This window comes from Astyanax mexicanus, chromosome 16 (assembly GCF_023375975.1).
Source record: "Astyanax mexicanus isolate ESR-SI-001 chromosome 16, AstMex3_surface, whole genome shotgun sequence".
Classification (NCBI taxonomy): Eukaryota; Metazoa; Chordata; class Actinopteri; order Characiformes; family Acestrorhamphidae; genus Astyanax; species Astyanax mexicanus.
In genome coordinates, this window is record NC_064423.1 from 8573207 (window position 1) to 8594062 (window position 20856).

General features: G+C 38.0%; 2 protein-coding genes across 11 annotated transcripts in view; one reads left to right on the forward strand and one right to left on the reverse strand.

The window, feature by feature from the left end:
* Positions 1-212: 212 nt before the first annotated feature.
* On the forward strand, positions 213-9253 carry LOC103030622 (toll interacting protein). The gene is made up of 6 exons (XM_007260245.4): positions 213-343; positions 2432-2581; positions 3602-3784; positions 5446-5598; positions 5705-5795; positions 7166-9253. The coding sequence occupies exons 1-6, from the start codon at positions 311-313 to the stop codon at positions 7384-7386; spliced, it is 831 nt and encodes a 276-aa protein (XP_007260307.1). The 5' UTR covers positions 213-310; the 3' UTR covers positions 7387-9253.
* Positions 9254-12361: 3108 nt separating this feature from the next.
* Positions 12362-20856, reverse strand: part of LOC103030943 (mucin-5AC) — a 29856-nt gene continuing 21361 nt past the window's right edge. For all 10 annotated transcript variants that reach the window (XM_049465311.1, XM_049465310.1, XM_049465304.1 and 7 more), the window contains 18 exons: positions 20548-20825; positions 20256-20427; positions 19927-20165; positions 19654-19837; positions 18495-18687; positions 18135-18307; positions 17781-17850; positions 17504-17625; positions 17350-17381; positions 17003-17171; positions 16587-16691; positions 16459-16499; positions 15450-15575; positions 15250-15345; positions 15024-15152; positions 14025-14064; positions 13815-13935; positions 12362-12863 (listed from right to left, as the gene is read on the reverse strand). In XM_049465311.1, coding sequence (XP_049321268.1) covers positions 12674-12863; positions 13815-13935; positions 14025-14064; positions 15024-15152; positions 15250-15345; positions 15450-15575; positions 16459-16499; positions 16587-16691; positions 17003-17171; positions 17350-17381; positions 17504-17625; positions 17781-17850; positions 18135-18307; positions 18495-18687; positions 19654-19837; positions 19927-20165; positions 20256-20427; positions 20548-20825 — 2480 coding nt within the window. In that variant the 3' untranslated portion in view covers positions 12362-12673. The remainder of the gene's footprint in view (positions 12864-13814; positions 13936-14024; positions 14065-15023; positions 15153-15249; positions 15346-15449; positions 15576-16458; positions 16500-16586; positions 16692-17002; positions 17172-17349; positions 17382-17503; positions 17626-17780; positions 17851-18134; positions 18308-18494; positions 18688-19653; positions 19838-19926; positions 20166-20255; positions 20428-20547; positions 20826-20856) is intronic.

Sequence of the window (20856 nt, forward strand, 5' to 3'; positions counted from 1 at the left end):
GAAAATGACCAGCAATATCTCAAAATCCTCACAAAGTGTGGAACAACATTACTAAATAATCAATACTAAAATCACATTACTGCACGTTATACCCTTCATTGAGGGTCGCGGGGGGGCTGGTGGAGCCAATCCCAGCCGGCTGGCACGATACACCCAGACAGGCCGCCAATCCATCGCAGGGCAGACCTGAGACGGTAGGGGGCAGTAGCGCTCAGTAGACTCTGATCTCCCCGGAACAGCCGAAGATCTCAGTGTTTACCTGAATCATCTGCTCGGTTCTGATCCAGAAGCTCCTCAGTCTGCAGCTGAAATGGCCACAACTATCAGCACACAGCGCGGCCAGGTGAGCTCACCTGTCCTCATTTACATACCGCAGCACAGCGCGGTGTATTAACCCAGCGGTGTAGCGGGAGGATCTTCATTAGTAACAGCGCTGATCTGTTACTCAGCTGATCCTCATGACGACATCAGCTGCTCCCTGCTAACAGGCTAACAGCTCAGATATAATACTACAGCGATATAACTACATATAACAATTTATATAACACTATATTTTACTTATATACAACTACATATACAATAGCTGCTCCCTGCTAACAGGCTAACAGCTCAGATATAATACTACAGCTATATAACTACATATAACAATTTATATAACACTATATTTTACTTATATACAACTACATATACAATAGCTGCTCCCTGCTAACAGGCTAACAGCCCAGATATATTACTACATCTATATAACTACATATAACACTACATATAACTATATATTTAACTACAAATATATATATGATGCTCCCTGCTAACAGGCTAACAGCTCATATATATTACTACACCTATATAACTACATATAACACTACATATAACTATATATTTAACTACATATATATCAGCTTCTCCCTGCTAACAGGCTAACAGCTCATATATACTACTACACCTATATAACTACATATAACACTATATATAACTATATATGTAACTACAAATATATCTGCTGCTCCCTGCTAACAGGCTAACAGCTCAGATGCACCACTACAGCTGTATAACTATGTACACAACTATATATACCACTATATATAACACTATACAACTTCATATAACTACATATACATCTACTGCTCCCTGCTAACAGGCTAACAGTTCAGATATACTACTATAGCTATATATTACATATAGCTCTATATATAACACTATAAATCTACATATACATCAGCTGTTTCTATCGTTTTTAGTAAAAATAATCGTTGACTTATCGTCAAATTAGTCGACTACCAAAATAATCATTAGTTGCAGCCCTAATATATAACACATTTATATTACTACATATAACACTATGTATAACTATATATAACACTATATTTAACTACATATAAATAAATATCACTATATATACCTGTGTATCACTATATGAAACTTAGTTACATAACAACTGCATACAACTACATAAAACTACATATATACCAGCTGCTCCCTGTAAACAGGCTAACAGCTCAGATATACTACTACAGCTATATAACTACATATAACACTACATATAAATATATATCACTATATATCCCTCTATATCACTATATGGAATTTAGCTACAGATTACTATAGGTTATATCACTAACGGTATATATCCCTGTATAGCACTGTATGTATCTACATATAACTGTATATGTATAGTGTGTGGGCTGGGTTTATGTATTGGTTAGCTGGTTGTTAACTGAGCGAGGCTGCCACTCCTAAACAAACACAGTCACGGAAATAATAAAACTATAAATCAGGATTTCTCCCCTGTGTTTCTGTGGGAGACTGAACCACACTGAACAATCGTAAATGAACCTGAGCTTGTGTTATTAGTTTACTGTCGGAGTGTTTCAGCACAGATTATTAAACAGGGTTTAATATTTTGACTCAAACAATTCTTAAAACACATTGAGTGGTTCTTGTTCAGCATATTTCAGATAGTAAAATATAAAAAAAAAAACTTCTAAACTATCCACGCAGCCCATCAAGTGAGCAGCAGCATTTACAGCGTTTGTGCATGTAAAGGATATTTTTATAAATATAATTATAATTTTTATAAAGAATCTTTATTGTCATTATTATTATTATCATGATGATTTGACACAATGGCAATAGCACAATGGCAAAAGCATGCTGTACAAATATTATATACAAAAATACAGCCAAACTCCATTAAACACCTGTGGCCAGAACTAGGCATCCAGCATCGGTACCTGACCTCACTGATTCTCTGTGTAAAGAGTGGATTCTAATATCTTTAAATATAACACAAGAAAACCGAACTGTGTAGAAAACACACACACACACACACACACACACACTTAAGGGATTTAGGAGATTCAGCAGCACACACACATCTGTCTGTCTCTCTATATCACTGTCTCTATCTGTGTAAATCTCTGTATACAATCAGGTGTATATTGGGGAATTGCCCCAGGACTTTCTGAGGATCACCCCGACCCAGCAACAGCAGCAGGTGCAGATGGACGCTCAGGCAGCCCAGCAGCTCCAATATGGCGGCTCCATTGGAACAGTGGGCCGACTCAGTATCACTGTGGTTCAGGTACTTTCAACCTTTAAACTCAGCAGGGCATGGAGGTTGACCATCATTTACAATGTAGCCAAGCCTGTATACTAAAATATGTTAACGTTTGATATATTAAGTCCTATGGTTAATCCATGGCTTACACAGAGAGTGGGGAGCCGTCAGAGATAGGGTATCAGGAATATCAGGAAAGATTTGTAAAAAATATCATTAATGTAGTTTAAATATCAGTTTGTTTATAAATGGTGTTTTTGACAGTGTTTCTTACAAAAGATAATAGAGTTTGCAGACAGAACAATTGAACGTGATTATCAATTTGTGCTAACTTTAAGATCCAATAATTAGAAGTAGCTTTATTGTTATGACTGCTATGAAAACAATATTGCTAAAGCATTAGAGCAATAACAACAAAAAGGACAATAATCTCAACCATAGTGATAAGGCTACTATTTTCTAAATGAATAATGAAGATTTTGGTACATTTTAAAAATATATTAATTATATATTTATACTTCACATCTATACATATAAACTATAGGTGGAGTTGCCCAGATTAAGGTTAGTCTTGGCTTATCCAGCATTTTGAACATTGTATTAAAACCATTCCCTGGACAGCAGAGACAGGTACTCTAACAAAATCAGGATGAACCTTTCCTAAAATTCAATGAATGAGCAGATGTCCCAATAGCGTATTCGCTGTAACACCTGTAATCACATTATATAAGATATCTATTTATCGTCGCTGTCCTATGAAAAACACTTATCTCCATTTTTGTCGATTTTTAGTTTACTACATAAATTGAACAGACAAACTGTCCCTTACACTGTGCCAAAATTTCTTGATGAACGGACCAATAGAAACTCTTTAAAATGACCTGAAATAAACTTACATCTTTTTACATTGACTTCCTTTAAAGGTTTACAAGGTTTTTTCTCTCTCCTGTAGAGTTGCTGTTTTGGAGATAAGTGTTTTTCATTGGACAGCTACGATATGTTTTTCTGTCTTATTGCATAAACAGTTATCACTTTTTTCTGCAGGCAAAGCTTGCTAAAAACTACGGCATGACGCGCATGGACCCCTACTGCAGGATTCGGCTGGGATACGCTGTTTACGAAACCCCCACAGCTCACAACGGAGCAAAAAACCCTCGCTGGAACAAAGTTATCCAGTGCACTGTCCCGCCAGGAGTGGACTCCTTTTACCTGGAGATTTTTGATGAGGTTGGTGGTGTAATGTATCAAAAAAACAAATGTAATCATTTATATTTTGCTTTATTTATATGGTTCTTTTAAAATCTCTTAATTCATTGTTTTGAGGGAAAATACTTTTATTATTATTATTTTTTGTTTTCATGCATATTCATTTAGTTATGGACAGTGACATTGGAATTGGATTTTTTTATTCACAGCGTTTATCTGGCTCTTATTCACAGTGCTTACAGGTGGATAATTTAACACAGGTAGGAGACTGTAGCTAGCCTTACCCAAGAACTCATGCTGGGGTAGTGTAGTGCGCTTACTCAGCAGAGGATTTAAACCCTAGTCTGCCACAGGAAGAGGGGGTCTCATCCACTACGCCACACCAGCCTACACTGGGATAGAGGGATTTGTGCCTATATGTAATAGGGCTGTGAATCCCAGCGCATCTCACAATACAATATTATTACCATTCGTTTACGTTTCCCACAATAATTATGATTTTATGATACTGTTATTGTGTGATACTCAATATTTCACGAGAAAATTCTCTACGATGCATCATACTGAGTTACTGAAGAGGATAAAGTAAACTATTCATTAGATTGTAGCACCATCACATGGAGTAATGAAGCACTAAGTTTAATAAGTCTAATTGGGGGTGAGTCTTAGGGAGTTTAGGGCACCTGTGTTTAAATAAATTAATCCATATTTTATGTCATGTTTTGATTGGACCAAAATGATATGATACATCATAATATCAATATATTTTCTCACAGAGGTGGAAAGTAATGAATTACATTTACTCAAGTTACTATAATTGAGTAGATTATAGTAAAATAAAAAATAAAATGCTGGAACAAAATCAATTGTCTGAATTATGCTCGTGCGTGGAATAACGAGGCAATAACTACCTCATGCAATACAAAATGTACCCCACCGGACAGAGCAGTCAGCTTTCAAAACTTCCACATTAAACCTGAGAAAGCCTGTGGTGGTAAGTGTTTTTATCATTAAACAATCTGCTTAAATGTTAAAAACATGTAAATAGCAGTTAAAAACATAGCAATGACAAGTTAAAAAATAATAATGAACTGCGTCGATGATCACTTAATGACCATCTTTAGCAGTTCACACTACACAACTGAGTAAACCGAGAGATTGACGATTTGCCTTGGAGCTGCTTTTTGATCAGTGATCAACAAAAACAGTTTGGCAACTGAAAAACTGGCCTAAAATAGTGTAGTGTGAATTTTATGTAATGTAATTTTTTTAAGGGAAAAAAATCTAACTTTAATCTTAAGACTGACTTATTTTATCATAATGTCACTAAGTCTAGCTACAGTATTTACGTACTGCAGCTCCAGAAAACCATCTGACCACAGAGAAACACCTAGCACGGCAACACGCTTACAGCCGCATCAACCAAGTGTACCGGAGACCAAACCAGCACCAAACCTCACACACACTTCAAAATAAAAACCGTGCTGTATCTTTATAATATATTCTGCTACCAGATGCCCCCCATATTTTAAGCTTAAATTTTAAAGGTTAGTTGGTCTTGCTTTTTTTATTCTGACCTAAAAAAGATCAGGTCCTTGAGGTTCATGATTTGTTACACACTAATATATGTAGTATGTAAATATGTCCAATAGACGCTCATGTTGTCCTGTCTTTAACTTCAGAGGGCGTTTTCCATGGATGACCGCATCGCCTGGACACACGTGACCATCCCAGAGAGCTTGCGAGAGGGCAGCGTGGTGGACGAGTGGTTCAGCCTGAGTGGGAGACAGGGGGATGATAAAGAGGGCATGATTAACCTGGTCATGTCCTTCGCTGTAAGTCTGATCTGTTCTGCTGAAGTTAGTCATTGTATAGTATTATTATATCATAAATCTGTATCTGTAATAAACCTTCCCTCTCTTCTTTACTCCGTGTTCTAAGTCAATGCCAGCGGGGATGATGATGGCATCACAGCCAGTGGTTCTCATGCCCACCGTATACCAGCAGGGGGTTGGCTACGTGCCCATTGCAGGTGTGTGTGCTCTCATGATATGCAGTACTAGAACACTGCCACTGCCACTATAGTACCTACTAGCCAACTAGCCAGTCCTGAATGTGGATGGAAGAGAAGAATTAGTGAAAGGTTGCAACCAGAGGTGGAAAGTAATGAATTACATTTACTTACATTATTGTAATTGAGTAGATTTTATGAGTAATTTGTAATTTTTAAAGTAGTGTTTAAAATAGGTAATTTTACTTTTACTCAAGTACATTTTGACACAAGTAATTTACTTCGTTACATTGGAAAACTCCCCGTTACTGAGTAAAAAATAAAATGCTGGGGAAAAATTGTCTGAATTAAAAAATCTAAATAAAAAATTGGCGTGGCTGCACTGGCACACGGATGCTCGCGCACGTGGAATAACGAGGCAAAAACGTCCTCATGCAATACAAAATGCAAAACTTCCACATGAAACCTGAAAAAGCATGTGGTGGTAAGTATTTTTATCAATAAACAATTTGCTTGAATGAAAAAAAATATCAGTTAATGCATAGCAATGGCAAATTAAAATATAACAATGACCTGTAAAACTATAAAAATACAGTTTATAGTCACCTATATGACCATAACCTTTTTACTTTTTAACAGTAATGAAACAAAAATGGATTATAGAAACCTATGCCACTTCTTGAAAATGTTTTATGGAGTGGTCTGAACAAATACTGCCTGAAAGATCCAAATTATTATGTGGAATAATAGCTCATTAAAAACGATTTAATTTATTATTTGTTTTTTACAATTTTACATCAAATCATTAAAAGTAACTATGTAACTTTTACTCAAAGTACATTTTAAATGGAGTACTTTTTTACTTTTACTCAAGTAAATTTTTAGATGGGTACTTTTGCTTGAGTAGAATTTTACTTACGGTAATTACAATTTTTCAGGACTTTTTCCACCTCTGGTTGCAACACAGGATAGTCTAGGTTTTGGATAAGCAGTCCCAGTCGAGTTCCAAAGAAATTCAAGCTGTCCTGCAGGGTCAGGGTGCATCAGTGTCAGCGCTTACTATCCAACGACATTTGAATAAAATGAAAAGTTATGGGAGGAGACCTAGGAGGATTAAACCCCAGTGAATGGGTAAAAACTAATGAATGGGGAGTTTTTATATATTAATGGGAGTTGAGTTCTTAAATTTTTATAGTGAATATTTAAATATAAATAAAAGAATGTATATTGCAGAAATTGCAATTTTATTTATTGGGAGATAAAACAAGCATGAGCATGAGCATGAGGAAACTTTTTTTTTTTTTTTAACTTTTTTAGTTGTAAACATCCCAGCTAGTTGTTCGGACGCGTGATAATGAAATTTTTGGCTGAACCTTGTTCTGCTGTTCCAGGAGTCCCGGGTGTGTATAACCAGGGTGTGGTACCGATGGGGATGCCGGCAGTGCCTGCAGCCGCACCTCGCGGCGCCCCCTGCAGCGAGGAGGACCTGAAGGCTCTTCAGGACATGTTCCCCAACCTGGATAAAGAAGTGATCCGCACGGTGTTGGAGGCCCAGCAGGGCAACAAGGACGCTGCTATTAACTCCCTGCTGCAGATGGCGGAGGAGCTGTAACTCCGCCCTGCGCTCCACCGTCGTCCTGTAAATACACTCACTCAGGCCCGACAGCCCTCCGGGTTATTCCATACGACACCTGTGCTTTTTTATTGTCTGCGAAAATCAAAAGAAATGTTGAGAAATGCCTCCCTGTCCCCTGCAGGAACAGGCTCAGGCTAGGTGTGTGTTCTCCTGCGTGATTGGATGCTCTTTATGGGAGAAAAAAAAATTATATATATATATATACGGCACACGCATTTTGTTGCCACTTGTGAGCGAGTGTGTATTCAGGCCGAGTCGGAGTGCAGCTGTAGCCACGATTCCACCGAGATTCCACCGAGATTCCCCTCCACCCCGTCCAGTCTGATCTGTATATGCGTATTCCTGTGAGTCTCTGTGTGTGGTTGATCTATATGCTCTTATCTGTATAAATATAGCTCTATATATATTTAATGGATTGTAAATTATTTTGAGAACAATTAAAGAGATATTAAAGTATGTCAGATCTTACCGAGGGTCTAATATCGTGGGTTACGCCAGATTTGCAAATGTAAACCGACGCAGCCAATGATTTACTGGTTAATGTTGAATTTCTATCAGCCGTTATGATTTTTGTATGGCTCGTTCTCCGCTGTGTCGCTCGACCCACTGAAGTCTTAATGATTATCTGTAATTAAGTGTGACACGTGTAAGAAATACACTGATTTCACATTTGTAAACAAGCCGCAGTGTCCGCCCCAGTCATGTCTGACCTCAGTTTAGTACACTTCTATTGAGAGGAGTCATAGTGCCTTGCTTGAAATCCTACAAACCTTTCGCCCACGAGTTTCAGTAGTTCAGTGTTGCTGAAGTACAGTTTGTACAATATGAACAAATACCAGATTGTAATTAAATTGCTGCATATTGTCACTGTCCAATAGCATTTATTTATTTATTTTGTTTTGTTTCACATCATTTAAACACAGAAGCAGTCCTTCATGAATGTTTTACAATGAATGGACCAATAGACATGCTTCAGAAACAGCTGAAATCAGATCTTTTTGCACTGACTGCCAGTAACAAATAAGTACGTTTTTGTTCTATGGTACCGTTTTACAGATGCATGTAATGTTTTGGACAGTGACAAAAACAAGCTGTTGTGCTGCTCTCCTGGGTAGTGATTGATTCAGAAGGTTTACAGAGCAGCTATAAGAATGGAAGGCTGGGAAGCCTCTGTTATTTCATTGCTACCTTGAGTTTAGTCTTAAGAGAATTTTGCTAACTGATAATTCCAGCTTATAAACCTTAATAAAACAGCACTTTCACTCTTCAGTCCTCCATTCCCAGTTTTCTGACCAACAGGTTCTCTGATGAGTGAACACTGTCCACCCGACTGTCCCAGACGTTCACCAACCGCAGGTCCTCTTCATTTGTGTTTGCAAATGTGAAATTGGTCTGTCGCAGAATGCCAAAGGTTTTACTTATATAACTGGTCTGTCTTGCAAATTCTTTGCTTTTAATATAAATGAAATGAATATAAATGGAGAGGTCTGCACTGTTCCTAAGTGATTATGTTTATTGATGCTTTTGATCTCCTGGATGTTGCCATATATCCCTTGGATGCATGTAAAAACCTTCAGAGTGTGATTCGCTCTTCGGTTTTCCTCAGAGCAGGTTCTTATTCTTTTTCTTTCCCAAAGTGACGGTGGCTTTTTAGGCCATGTTGGAGGTCTGCAAGGATGAGTGCAAAGATGATCTTTTCATATTTCTTATTTCTCTTACACACGTGTTTAGTACTGAGAAAGTCTATCTGAGAAAATAATCTGTAAAGCTGTGTATCTGGGCAGTAACAGTATATTTGTTATAAAAATGCACACAATAAAACACAAGTAAAAATCCATTGTGATTAATGTTTGAGTCTGGTTTATTACTATAGTTATTTATTTTTTTATTGTTTTATTTAATAAATTTATCTCCCCATTTTCTTCCTATTTAGCTAGGCCAATTGTCCCACCCATTCAGCTGCTGCTCAGCTCTATATCCCCCATCCCTAGTGATGCCACAACAACAGGAGGCTGAAGACTAGAACATGCTTCCTCTTGACACATTTGAAGTCACATTTGATGCAGCATTGCCAAACAGCATTGGTTCCGGGATTCGACTCAGCAATCTTCCAATCCTAGTGGCATCACCTTAGGGCGTTTTCACACCAGCACTATTTGGTCCCTTAAAACGTTTGTAACTTAGCGTCTTCGGGGGAAAGTTGTTTACAAACCTCACCTCCATTCACAGCTAAGAGCAGCAGAAGCAGCTAAATGAATGAAAATTATTCAACAGTAGTCCACCGAGGGGAGCAGCACAAGTTCCAAAGGAGCTCTGGTTCTGCTGTGTTGTTTTTAAACTGACTTCTGGTTACACCCACATTCACATACATAGTGAGTGACTCTCTAAAGCAGTGGAAACATGGGCCGGTCCTTAAAAGGTTCGCAGGAACCGGCTCCTGCACCAGCACTTTTTTGGTGGAAAAGAGGTACTAGAGGAGGTGGTCTCAGTCTGGTCCCAAATGAACTCCGGAATGGTTCACTTGTGCTGAGAACGTGATCTGGTCTTGATCTGACCCAGCTATTAAATATAGTCTAAACTGCTGATAAGGTGCAGTTTAATCTGACTAATCTGACACAGCTGGTGGGTACACATTTTGGTACGTTTATGCCCGAATCAGACTACACGATTTTAGCCTGATTTAGACCTGATTTTGTCGGAGCCGACAAATTGTCTGCGTTGGATCCGAATTTAAGTGACAAAGGTCTGTGTAGTGTGACACAGTCAAAGATCAGTAATTTGATGTGAGCAACGCGGTCAGAGCGTCCGACGGAAAGACTAGCATGTTAGAATCTTTTGTAATTTTTCGGCTAGTTTTGACATGCTCCACAACGTGTTCCCGGACGCTGACCAATAGGAAGACAGAGCGTTCTGTGGCACACAGATGTAAATATGGCACAAATAAAGTGAGACGGTACTCCTGCAGTTCTCTGGACCAGAGAAACAGAAGAAAAGTTTGTTCTGCACCACTTGGTGCCCTAGTCTGGTTTATTATTAAACTGAGTGAGCTGCTGGTGGAACTGAACTGCATACAGTTTCTGAATTCAGAGATCTGCACTCAAACGTGTGATCTTAACTTTTATTTTATTATTATTTTTTTTAATAAAAAAAAAAAACAATTTGATAAGATTAAAAATTGTATTCTAATTTTGCAGCAGCGGGTGACTTTTTTTTTTTTACTTTCAATGGAAAGTCTTCATTCAAAATTCTGTATAGCCCAGGATTAGGCTGAATCTCTGTCTGGAAACTTCCTTATAGAGATTTAGAGGTAGACACAGTGGTATAAAAAATGTAGGCACTTTTGATCATTTTCATGATTTTCATTTATAAATCATTGGTTGTTCAGATCGGCAATGAACACAGTGATATTTGAGAAGGGTTTATAGGATTTACAGAAAGTGTGCAATAATCCTTTAAACAAAATTAGGCAGGTGCAAAATTTTGGGAACCCTTGTAGTTTGATTGATTCAAATGCCTTTAGCTCTAATTATTGGAACACAAAATATGTTTAGAAAGCTCATTAACCCTTGATCTACATACACAGGTGAATTCAGAGGTTTTTCATGTCTCTGTATCTTCTCTGAAGAGTGGCAACATGAGAGCCTCAAAACACAAACTACGGGTATCCAAACTACGGCCCGCGGACGGCATACAAAAAAAGTTTGGACACCCCTGGTTTAGGGAAAGGATACAAAAAGCTATCACAGAAATTTTAGCTGTCAGTTTCTACTGTGAGGAAATGGAAGAACCACAGGCACAGTTTTAGTTAAGGCCCGAAGTAGCAGAACAACAAAAATCTCAGATAAGCAGAGGAGAAGGATGGTGAGAACAATCATAGTCAACCCACAGACCTCCAGAGCTCCAAACACCTACATCATCATCTTGCTGCAGATGGAGTCGCTGTGCATCGTTCACTTTTCAGCGCACTTTACACAAGGAGAGTCTGTATAGGAGAGAAATGCAGAAAAAGCATTTTCTGCCCCACAAACAGAGTCTCTTGAGGTATGCTAAAGCTAAAGCTCATTTGAACAAGTCAGCTTCATTTTGGAATAATGGTTCTGTGGATTGATTAAACTGAAATTGAGTTATTTGTAGAGAGGTTATTTATGCATGGTGGAAAAAGACAACAGCATTCCAAGACAAACACTTTTCTGCTCCCCACAGTAAAATCTGGTGGTGGTTCATCATGCTGGGGGGCTGTGTGATCAGTGCAGGTACTGGGAATCTTGTTAAAATTGAGGGGCTCATGGATTTCAGTCAATATCAGCAGATTCTTGAGAACAATGTTTAAGAATCAGTGAGAAAGTTAAAGTTGCTCAGGGGCTGGATACTTCAACAAGACAACGACCCTTAACACTAAACTCTGCTCAACATCTACTAAAGCATTCATGCAGAGGAACAAGTACAACGTTCTGGAATAATCATCTCAGATCATCTCAGTCCCCAGACCTGAATATTATTAAAATCTGTGGTGTGATTTAAAGGGGGTTGTTCATGATCAGAAACCATCAAACCTGACTGAACTGGAGATGATTTATAAAGAAAAATGATCCAATATATCTTCAACTAGAAGCCAGACTCTAATTGGAAGCTGTAGGAAGAGTTTAGAGGCTGTTATTTCTGCAAAAGGAGGATCAACTAAATATTGATGTATTTTTTCTGTTGGGGTGCCTAAATTTATGCATCTGCCTAATTTTGTTTAAATAATTATTGCTCAAGAATTATTTACACTTTCTGTGAATACTATAAACTTCTTCTGCTATATGATATATTTAACTGAAATTGCAGATCTGAACAACCAATGATTTATAAAGGAAATTCAGGAAAAGATTAGGGGTTCCCAAACTTTTTCATAATACTGTATATAGATAATTCTACATGAACATTCTAAGTAGAATAATTAAACCAGTCATTTTTTTTATAATTGCAATAGTTTATTGAGAATTAAAGACAAGAGTAAGGATGAAAGTTATTCGCGCGCACATTAACAACACATCACACCAAAGCTCTTTTAGATTAACAAGCCTTTTAACACATTCTCACAATAATAATAATATTAAGGTTTGTTTTTTTGCATGCAGGTTTGAGGAAAAGACATTAGAGGATAAATATTGACACTTTTAGAAAGAGAAGGTTCAGTTTAAGAGGGTTCCTGTATCTGTCCGAGGCGAAGCGGGTTATCATGCTTCCTGGCTGGTTAATGGTGTTCTAGTGGGGTCAGAGTTCACCGTCTCCTTCTGCGTCTCTGAGCAGACTGGCATTCGGTCTTCTGACAGCCGCAGGACTCGATGTAGACGTATGAGAAGCTGACCTTGGACCCATCAGGGCAGAGCAGCTCTACCTGCCTCTTGCTGGTGTCCTGCTCCAGACAGCAGGAGCACGAGTGCATCATGGTGTTGGACTCGGACGAGTACCTGCACAGAAACAGGACAGCGGGATCAGTCAGTGGAACAGTGTCCTCTCTGAGAGAAACATGGTTACGGTTTTAAGAAACGTGCTGTTTACAGCCATTTGTTTTTGACTAGGAGACTGAGAGGCGGTGATATTTGTTTCTTCTGAATTCACAAACATAATTTTTTCTGAAATGCCTAAAAGTCTGAAAAAATGGAGAAATCTGTTGATGAGGGGACAACCACAGGTGGATGTATAAGGGTGTATACTGAATGCATGTGTAATTTATTAAAAGCTTTAATTTTAGTGTTTGTTTCTCACAATGTGTACAATTTATTCTGGGAACTTAGGGAGTTTTCAACAGTTCTTATTAACTGAAATTAATATTTGGACATTTTTGCTAATTAAATATACAATTAGACATTTTGCTAATTAAATATATAATTGGGCATTTTTTATTAATAAAGTATATAATAAAACTGCTACACAGAGTCTGATCAAAACAGCAAAGCTGAAAAGCAGAAAGTCTGAAGTAGGGAGTAGTTTAAGTAGAGAGCTGGAACATTTTTTCTATGAAAGCAATGGGAAGGCCCATACTTGGTATATTTTTTTTAACTTGAAGATAATAGTGTCCTTAAATAGTGTAAAGTTACTTAAATGACATCATCCCAATGCTACATTGTAAAGCTAATCATCACCATATTTGATCATGCATAGTAAAAAATGGGAGGGGCGTTCTAAAACCATATTCTATATTATTGTCTCGAATGCTTGTCCCCAACTTTTTCAACAACGGACCAGATCTTCTATTAAAAAAAGAAGTGACAGCGGGGTTAAGAAACACAGGCTTGTGTGACTCTGTTGTCTATGTAGCAGTAAAAAAACTAAAGTGTAGTTTGTTTAGTGTTGCAGGTGCAGATGACCTGTAGGATTTTGCGATGGCTCCTCAGGCCTGAACATTTGTTGCTACTCACATGGAGGAGGTTCCACAGCTGCCTTCGCAGGACGTTAGCTCCACCTCAGTGATGCTGGTGCAGCCTTTATTAACCAGGACTGAGATGTTCTTCTGAACGTTACAGTTGCTCTTCAGTGTACCTGAAGGAAAAGTGGAATGAGTAATTTTAATGATGTGAATCAGTTTTACAGCCTCCACACACTAGAGATAATATTAAAGTTTCACATACAGCTTAAGCAGCAGCCGTCAGCATCACTTGTCTCTGTTCCCTTTAAAAAAAAACAAAAGAAGTGTTATAAAAACTGAAGTGGAAAAAGAACTTGAGTTACAATAATCCTAAATATTCTGCATTGCAGTTTATGTCACTGATTTTGATCTACCTGGTTGCATTATTTATCTGAGCCCATCAAATGTCAAACTGGCCTGTTTAAGGGTTCGGACCATTTTTAACTCATGTACGTACTGCATCACTACTAGTACTAAAAATAATAACAATAAAATTATTTATTTATTTATTTTGTTATTATTAGAGATGAACCGAATATTTGACAACCGAAAGGTAAAATATAGTTAAAAGGACAGAATAATGTGGAGTAAATATTAACTAATGTATTTTGCTTTAGCCTCCCCATCTCCCACCAGGCTGAATGTGTGACTAGAATATCAAGTGTAACTGAAGTCACATTATGATTATAAGGGCACTACTTAGATAAATTTAAGACTAAAATTGCACTGCTGATGTACATGTATTATCAGCACAGCAATGCTGTGATGAGCTAGCTAGATGTGTGATTAGAGTAGCATGTCTTAAGTAAATTTATGGTTTCAATGGCACTGCTGAGGTAAATGTATGACATTTTTAGAAATATTTAGAAATATATTGCTAGTTATAAGCTGAATGTGTGACTAGAATACCCAGGCTGAAGTTAAATAATGATCAGAATCGAACTACTGAGGAAATAGTAGGAGTTAAATAGACCTACAGGGTAAATGTATTGTGTTGTGATGGTGTGCCTGCTGGAATATTAAAATGTTCAATAAAGTTTTTTTATTGTAGTTTCATTTAAAAATACACAAATAAATTTAGACAATTAAATTAATTATATTGTAAATATGGAAAATATAATATTTAAAAACGTGTTTGGTATTTGGTGTTCCGCCTTCATCCAAGTGTTTCATTTTGTTGGGTTTCAGTGAATGTAATTATGATCATCGTTCTAAAACTCACAGGGACACAGTTATCTGGGTTGAAAGGAGGACAGGTGGTCTTGGTCTCTACTGCCACTGGTTCCCCATTAATCTCCTCACACTTGTACTTCACACATCTATCGTCAGGAGAAGTAAATGTGTCATTCACCTGTGTGGTTAAAAAAAGAGTATTGGTAAAATCTCTATACTATATTTCATTATACAACATTAGTAACGGCATTAGTTCCCTGTAGTAAATTACATACAGGGAAGGTGTTGACGCTGTTATTGATCATAATCACGCAGCTGGTCCTCACGCACTTTCCACAGCACTGACCGGCAATAGGCTGGTACTCGTAACCCTGAGGGATGAGAGACAGAAGAAGAGAGTGAGAAAGAGAGGACCGCTGGGGTTGAGTTTTTGTGTTGTCTTTCTCTCACAAGCTCTGTGTGATTTGTGTCTCACCGCTTGACAGTTGGGGTTGCAGTCGATTACCACGCACTCTGGAGCCAGCAGTTCTGTTTCAGGATCCATTGTGGTGCCACACTTGCAGCTCTTGCAGAGGTCGTCACTGGGCATGGGGGAGCCAGGCTAGAGAGCAGGTACCAAATTAATTAAAGAAGGAATAAGAGGTTTAATCACAATAAAACCCTTTAGTTTGTGCTATAACATGTAATATTGGCTCTGCTGTGCTGCGAACAAAGATCAGAACAGCCGTGCTATTAAGGCATGTTTTAGCATGAAGCTGGAGTGTATTACTGAGATACTGAGATATAGTACAGTTCCATTATCGCTGTTTACTGAAAGATTTTGAGTTAAAGAGGGAAAATATGATCTGTTTGATTATCAACACTCCAAATAATTCAATTTAATGTCCCGCTGTTAAAACACAGCACTATAACAGTTGAGGAACATCATTGCTCAATAAATATTACAGAGGTAAATATACACAAATACTACTATTAATAAAATTGTACTTATTAAAAGTAAAGTACAAAAATTGTTGATATTGGAATTATTAAAGTACCACAAAACTACTGATGCTATTGGATAAAAAAAAAAAAAGTCTCATTGGAAGTATAATGCTAGTCTTTATTAGCTTCATCCTCAAGTTTTAGATTGGAAACAAATGCTTTCGAAGCCAATAGATGCTAGGTTACCAGTATGTGGCAGAGTAATACATGGAGAGATTTGGTTATAATCTGATAATGGCACTCAGTCAACCTCTCAGCCAATCACATTGCAGGGTCGGAATTAACTGTAGTATATTATTTGTTTTATTACAATAACTACAGAACTGCAAAAAGTTTATGTTTATATGTATCTCTACTCTAAACCTTCCCTGTTTCATACGATTCTGCTTATATATAACTTTCATATACTTTTGCTCTGCTCATTTCATGGTATTGATACAAACATGTTTAGTGATTTTGTATGTTGGCACAACAATAAGCTGTTTTATTATCATCATTACCTGATACACTGTTGTGTTGTCAACGCAGACCTTCATAGGCTCTGTAAAAAGGATTATGTGTGTTAATTACTATAGTGTGTACTGTATACAAGCCTTTAATTTAACTTAATGCACAATGCTATACTCACTGCAGGTGTACTCGGGGCAGCAGGCTCCTGCAGGAGTATCTACAGACATTGTGAAACCCAGAGGACAAACCATGGTGGGATGGATGCACTGGCTTATGTCGCACTCTGTAAGCAGATTAAAAGAGACAATGCAATTGAACAATTATTAATAATGGTAACCAATAATAGTAGTTTACTGTTATTCTGCTCTAAGTCTGAATAAATGAATAAAACAGTCAATGATAAAGAAAGAATATAGCATTTTTTGAACATCTCCTGTTTTTTCATTAGTCATTAAATCACTGTTTAACAGGAACCCACAGATTAAGAACAAGTATTCTGTTATAAAATTTGAATATTCTGATTACTCCACCTAATAATAACTTTATGTTCCAGTATATGCCAGGAGTGATTTTTAAAATCTCCAGATTACTTACGGCATTCATAGCTCGTGCAGCATCCATCTGTTTTTTTGATGAGCACTTCTCCAGGCTTGTCACATACAGGTGTTGGTACGGTGGGACAGGCAACATCCTTACACTGGATGCTCAGAGTGTCTGCGTCACACTCACACATCTGGCAGCCGTTCTGCCAGGTCTCGTTCGGCTGTAGGAACATTAAGGGCGCAGACCAATAAACACTGAGTGACTAAAACATGCAATATTTTAATTGTAACTTATTTCTCAGCATGTCGAAAGCCTTCAACAAACAATGATGTGTTTAACATTACATACGATCCCAACAAAAAATAACACATGCAAACACAAACTAAACGAGTACACACCATTTTGGGACTGCCATCAGGGCCTGTGCAAGCTGGAGGACAAAAACAAAACATGTCAAATATTCGTTAAATTAGTTGGTGAGTGATGAATACCTCTAAACATAAACCTTCGAGTTTAAGCCGAGCTACAGCAGAGTTACAGGTAATGCTTTACCGCAGGAGGTGACGCAGACACCAGAGTAAGCGCTGAACATGATGGTGCCTGGCTCACAGAAGCATCCCTCACTCATGCTTGTGCTGTTGGACTCAATCATGACTTGATATTTGGAGTTATACCTAAAAAAACAACACATAAATATTAAAATAAGTACACTGGAAAAAAAATATATATATCATATTATTTGTTATAATAAACTGAAATTTTAGAAAAATATAAGACACCATGAAATAATTTAGACAACATTATAAAATACACAAGCAAAATGCCATACTGAGAATTGCAGGTAGGTTCCACAGCTGGGCCACAGGCTTTGTAAACTTTAGTGGCTGGACATGTCACCACTGTAAAAGTCCAACAGATCACAGATCAATCAGCATCAGCTATTAGTGTTCTCTGGTCATAATCATAAAAATGCAGCAATAACTTCTAACTAGTACATGTAGCAACATTCTCATTAAATGATGCAGCATTATTGTCACTTAAATATAGGTACAAATAGATACATATTTTTGTCAAATGATTGTACAGTTGGTGTTAAATGTAAAATAACTTGCTGTGCTATGTATCTACAGCAACTTGTTTCTATCTATGTATCTGTCTGTCTGTCTGTCTGTGGGTCACTCACCGCATTCTCCATTGGTGTAGTTCCTCCAGTCCACACAGAAGCCCTGTTTCCCGCAGGCGAATGCATAGGCCTGCAGGCTGGTGCAGCCAGACTCTGTTGTAGTGCACACATCAACTTTGCAGCTCTCAACATAAGGCTCTGGGGGAATGGCTTTGCGGCAGTCCTCAAACACTCTGACACACAAAGGAAAAGGAACACAGGTATAGAATAAACACATTTTAGCAGAATCTCAGCACAAAGACACAGTAAAACCACTATTGCTATTTTACCACTGTCAACAACCACACTCTTTTACACTGAGCTGCTCTCCCAGTGCTGTATCCATGACTCCATTAAACAGTTTTCCCTCAATCTACTCACGGGCTGTAGATGAGGTCACAGATGGATGGCTTGCATGTAGTGACTGTGCTGACAGTAGTTGTGGTTGGAGTGGGAGTGGTTGGTGTTTCGCAGGTGTCGCCAGGAACCTGCCAGTCAGGAGCTGTTTCGGAGCAAGAGCCAAGCTGACCAGAGGGCGACTGGCAATCATTATCTTTGTTGTTATCGCAGGTACCTGGTGAAAGGATAGAAGGGTGATAGAATCTTGGGTGATTCAAGGATTCATAAGGTTTCTTAAAACTTGAGTGTTATTTGTGGCGCAGTGTTGGATATTTAGTGGAAACTGATTATAAAATGACAACATTATGCTAAATTTGAGCTGAATTACTAACTGATTTTACAGGTTCTATGAAGGTTAGCTTGTAATGTTATAGAAATAATGTTCCTGAAACATGTGGCATGATAACGGTTTGCATCACAACATTATTAGAAAGTTATATAATGTTCATAGCTAGACAAATACTAACAATATGAAAATGTTAAAAAACACTAAAAATGAAAACCGTGACACAAGTGATGTTGCAGCGACAAGCATCTAAAACCTTTAAATAAAAAATAAAAAACATCCAGAAAACTTGACAGATTGAAAGTTCTAAGTGTTCATATTTTGTTTGGCCACCATTATTATCCAGTCCTGCCTTAACCCTCTTGGGCATAGAATTAACCAGAACTCCAGAGGTCCGGAGACATCATTTACCAGTTCATCACCTTCATCATCAGCTTCCTCAGGAAGGCAGCTGGAGATGTGTTTGGGGTCGCTATTGTGTTTGAAAACTACCATGCTGTCCAGAATCTAAATGGAGGGGATCATGGTCTGGAGCCCTCATACAGCCCTAGACCATGATGCTACCACCACCATGCTTGAATGTAGGCAAGGGCAATTGTCTTGGTTCTCCTCACCAGGACACTGCTACTCGTGCTGGACAAGTTTCATTTTTATTTAGCTCACTTTTGGGAGAAACTGTATATAATAATACAAACGACATGATATTTACGATATGATATATCAAGACTATTTCATGTAGACATGAGATTGTTTGATAACAACGTCCCTTTAAATTTCGTTATCAATTACATTTGGTATTAGCCTTTTTAAAAGAATATTCAGCCCTGCCTTATTGAATTGAGAACTTTTACTCACCGCAAAGACCCTCTGTATTGTTGTGGAACAGTGTGTCAGGCAAATCAATGTTAAATGTAAGGCCTGAGTAGGTCACTTGAACCTCAATTTCTGGAATTACAACAGTGATCTCCATGCCTGTGCTTGTGATGACGAAATTAATATTTTTGAAAGCAGGGTACACTTGCTTGTTGTCTACCTTAACCTACAACATTTTGGAAAGACAGATGAACAGGTTAGACAGATATTATTATGAGAGCAATATTATAAAGTGAAGTGAAGAGGTATAATTACCACATTGGTTACACCACCATCAGCTGAGTCCTGTGTTAGGAGGACCTGCTGGGATTTGTATGTGATGATCACGCTCTGTGGACAGAATGAGCTCCCGACACTGCAGTGCTTGTCAAGTACAATTTTCAGATTTGGATTGATAATTTCTTGAACCAGAATATAGGAGCAGCTGTCAGAGAATGTGTAAGCATTTCCATCAAATGTTAGATAATGAGAGCCACCCCATCCTGCACAAGAACCTGCAGAGGCACAAATAAAACACACATGATCAATGTCAAATACACACTGCAAATCAATACACACGGGCTTTAGGAAAACGCTCAACTTACATTCACATGAGTATGTGAAACAGCAGCCAGAATCATCGTAGATCTTTACTGGGCTCCTGCCACTTTCACAGGTTGGCGCGTCAACGTGTTTACATTGGGGTGTGTTGGTAATGACCTCTCCATCAATACATGTAGCCGTGGTGCAATTATCCACTTTCCAGGTTTCACCATTCTGTGAATTCAAAATCAACTCTCAAAATCTTTCATTTCTTTTAATTATCAACATATACTCTGAAGTTATATTTTATTTAAATGCTGTGTTAACATGTACTAATCAACACTATGGAAATACCTTTCTTGGTGGATCAAGGTTACTACAGTCTGGACTAGCAGTTGTTGTTGTGGGTGGTGCTGTGCTAGCAGTACTTGAAGGAGCAGATGTTGTTGGCTGCACTGTGGCTGACGTACTCTGAGATGCAGTGCTACTAGACTCTGTAGACTCTGTAGTGGTTTCTTCAGGAGATGGTGTTGTTGCACACGAATATCCCTTCTTCTCAATAGTACATGTTGCATTGCAGTACGCAGTAAAACACCAACCGAAGCCATCCGTCACATTGTAAACAATTTCACCTATGGATGAAAATGTATACATGTACCTATA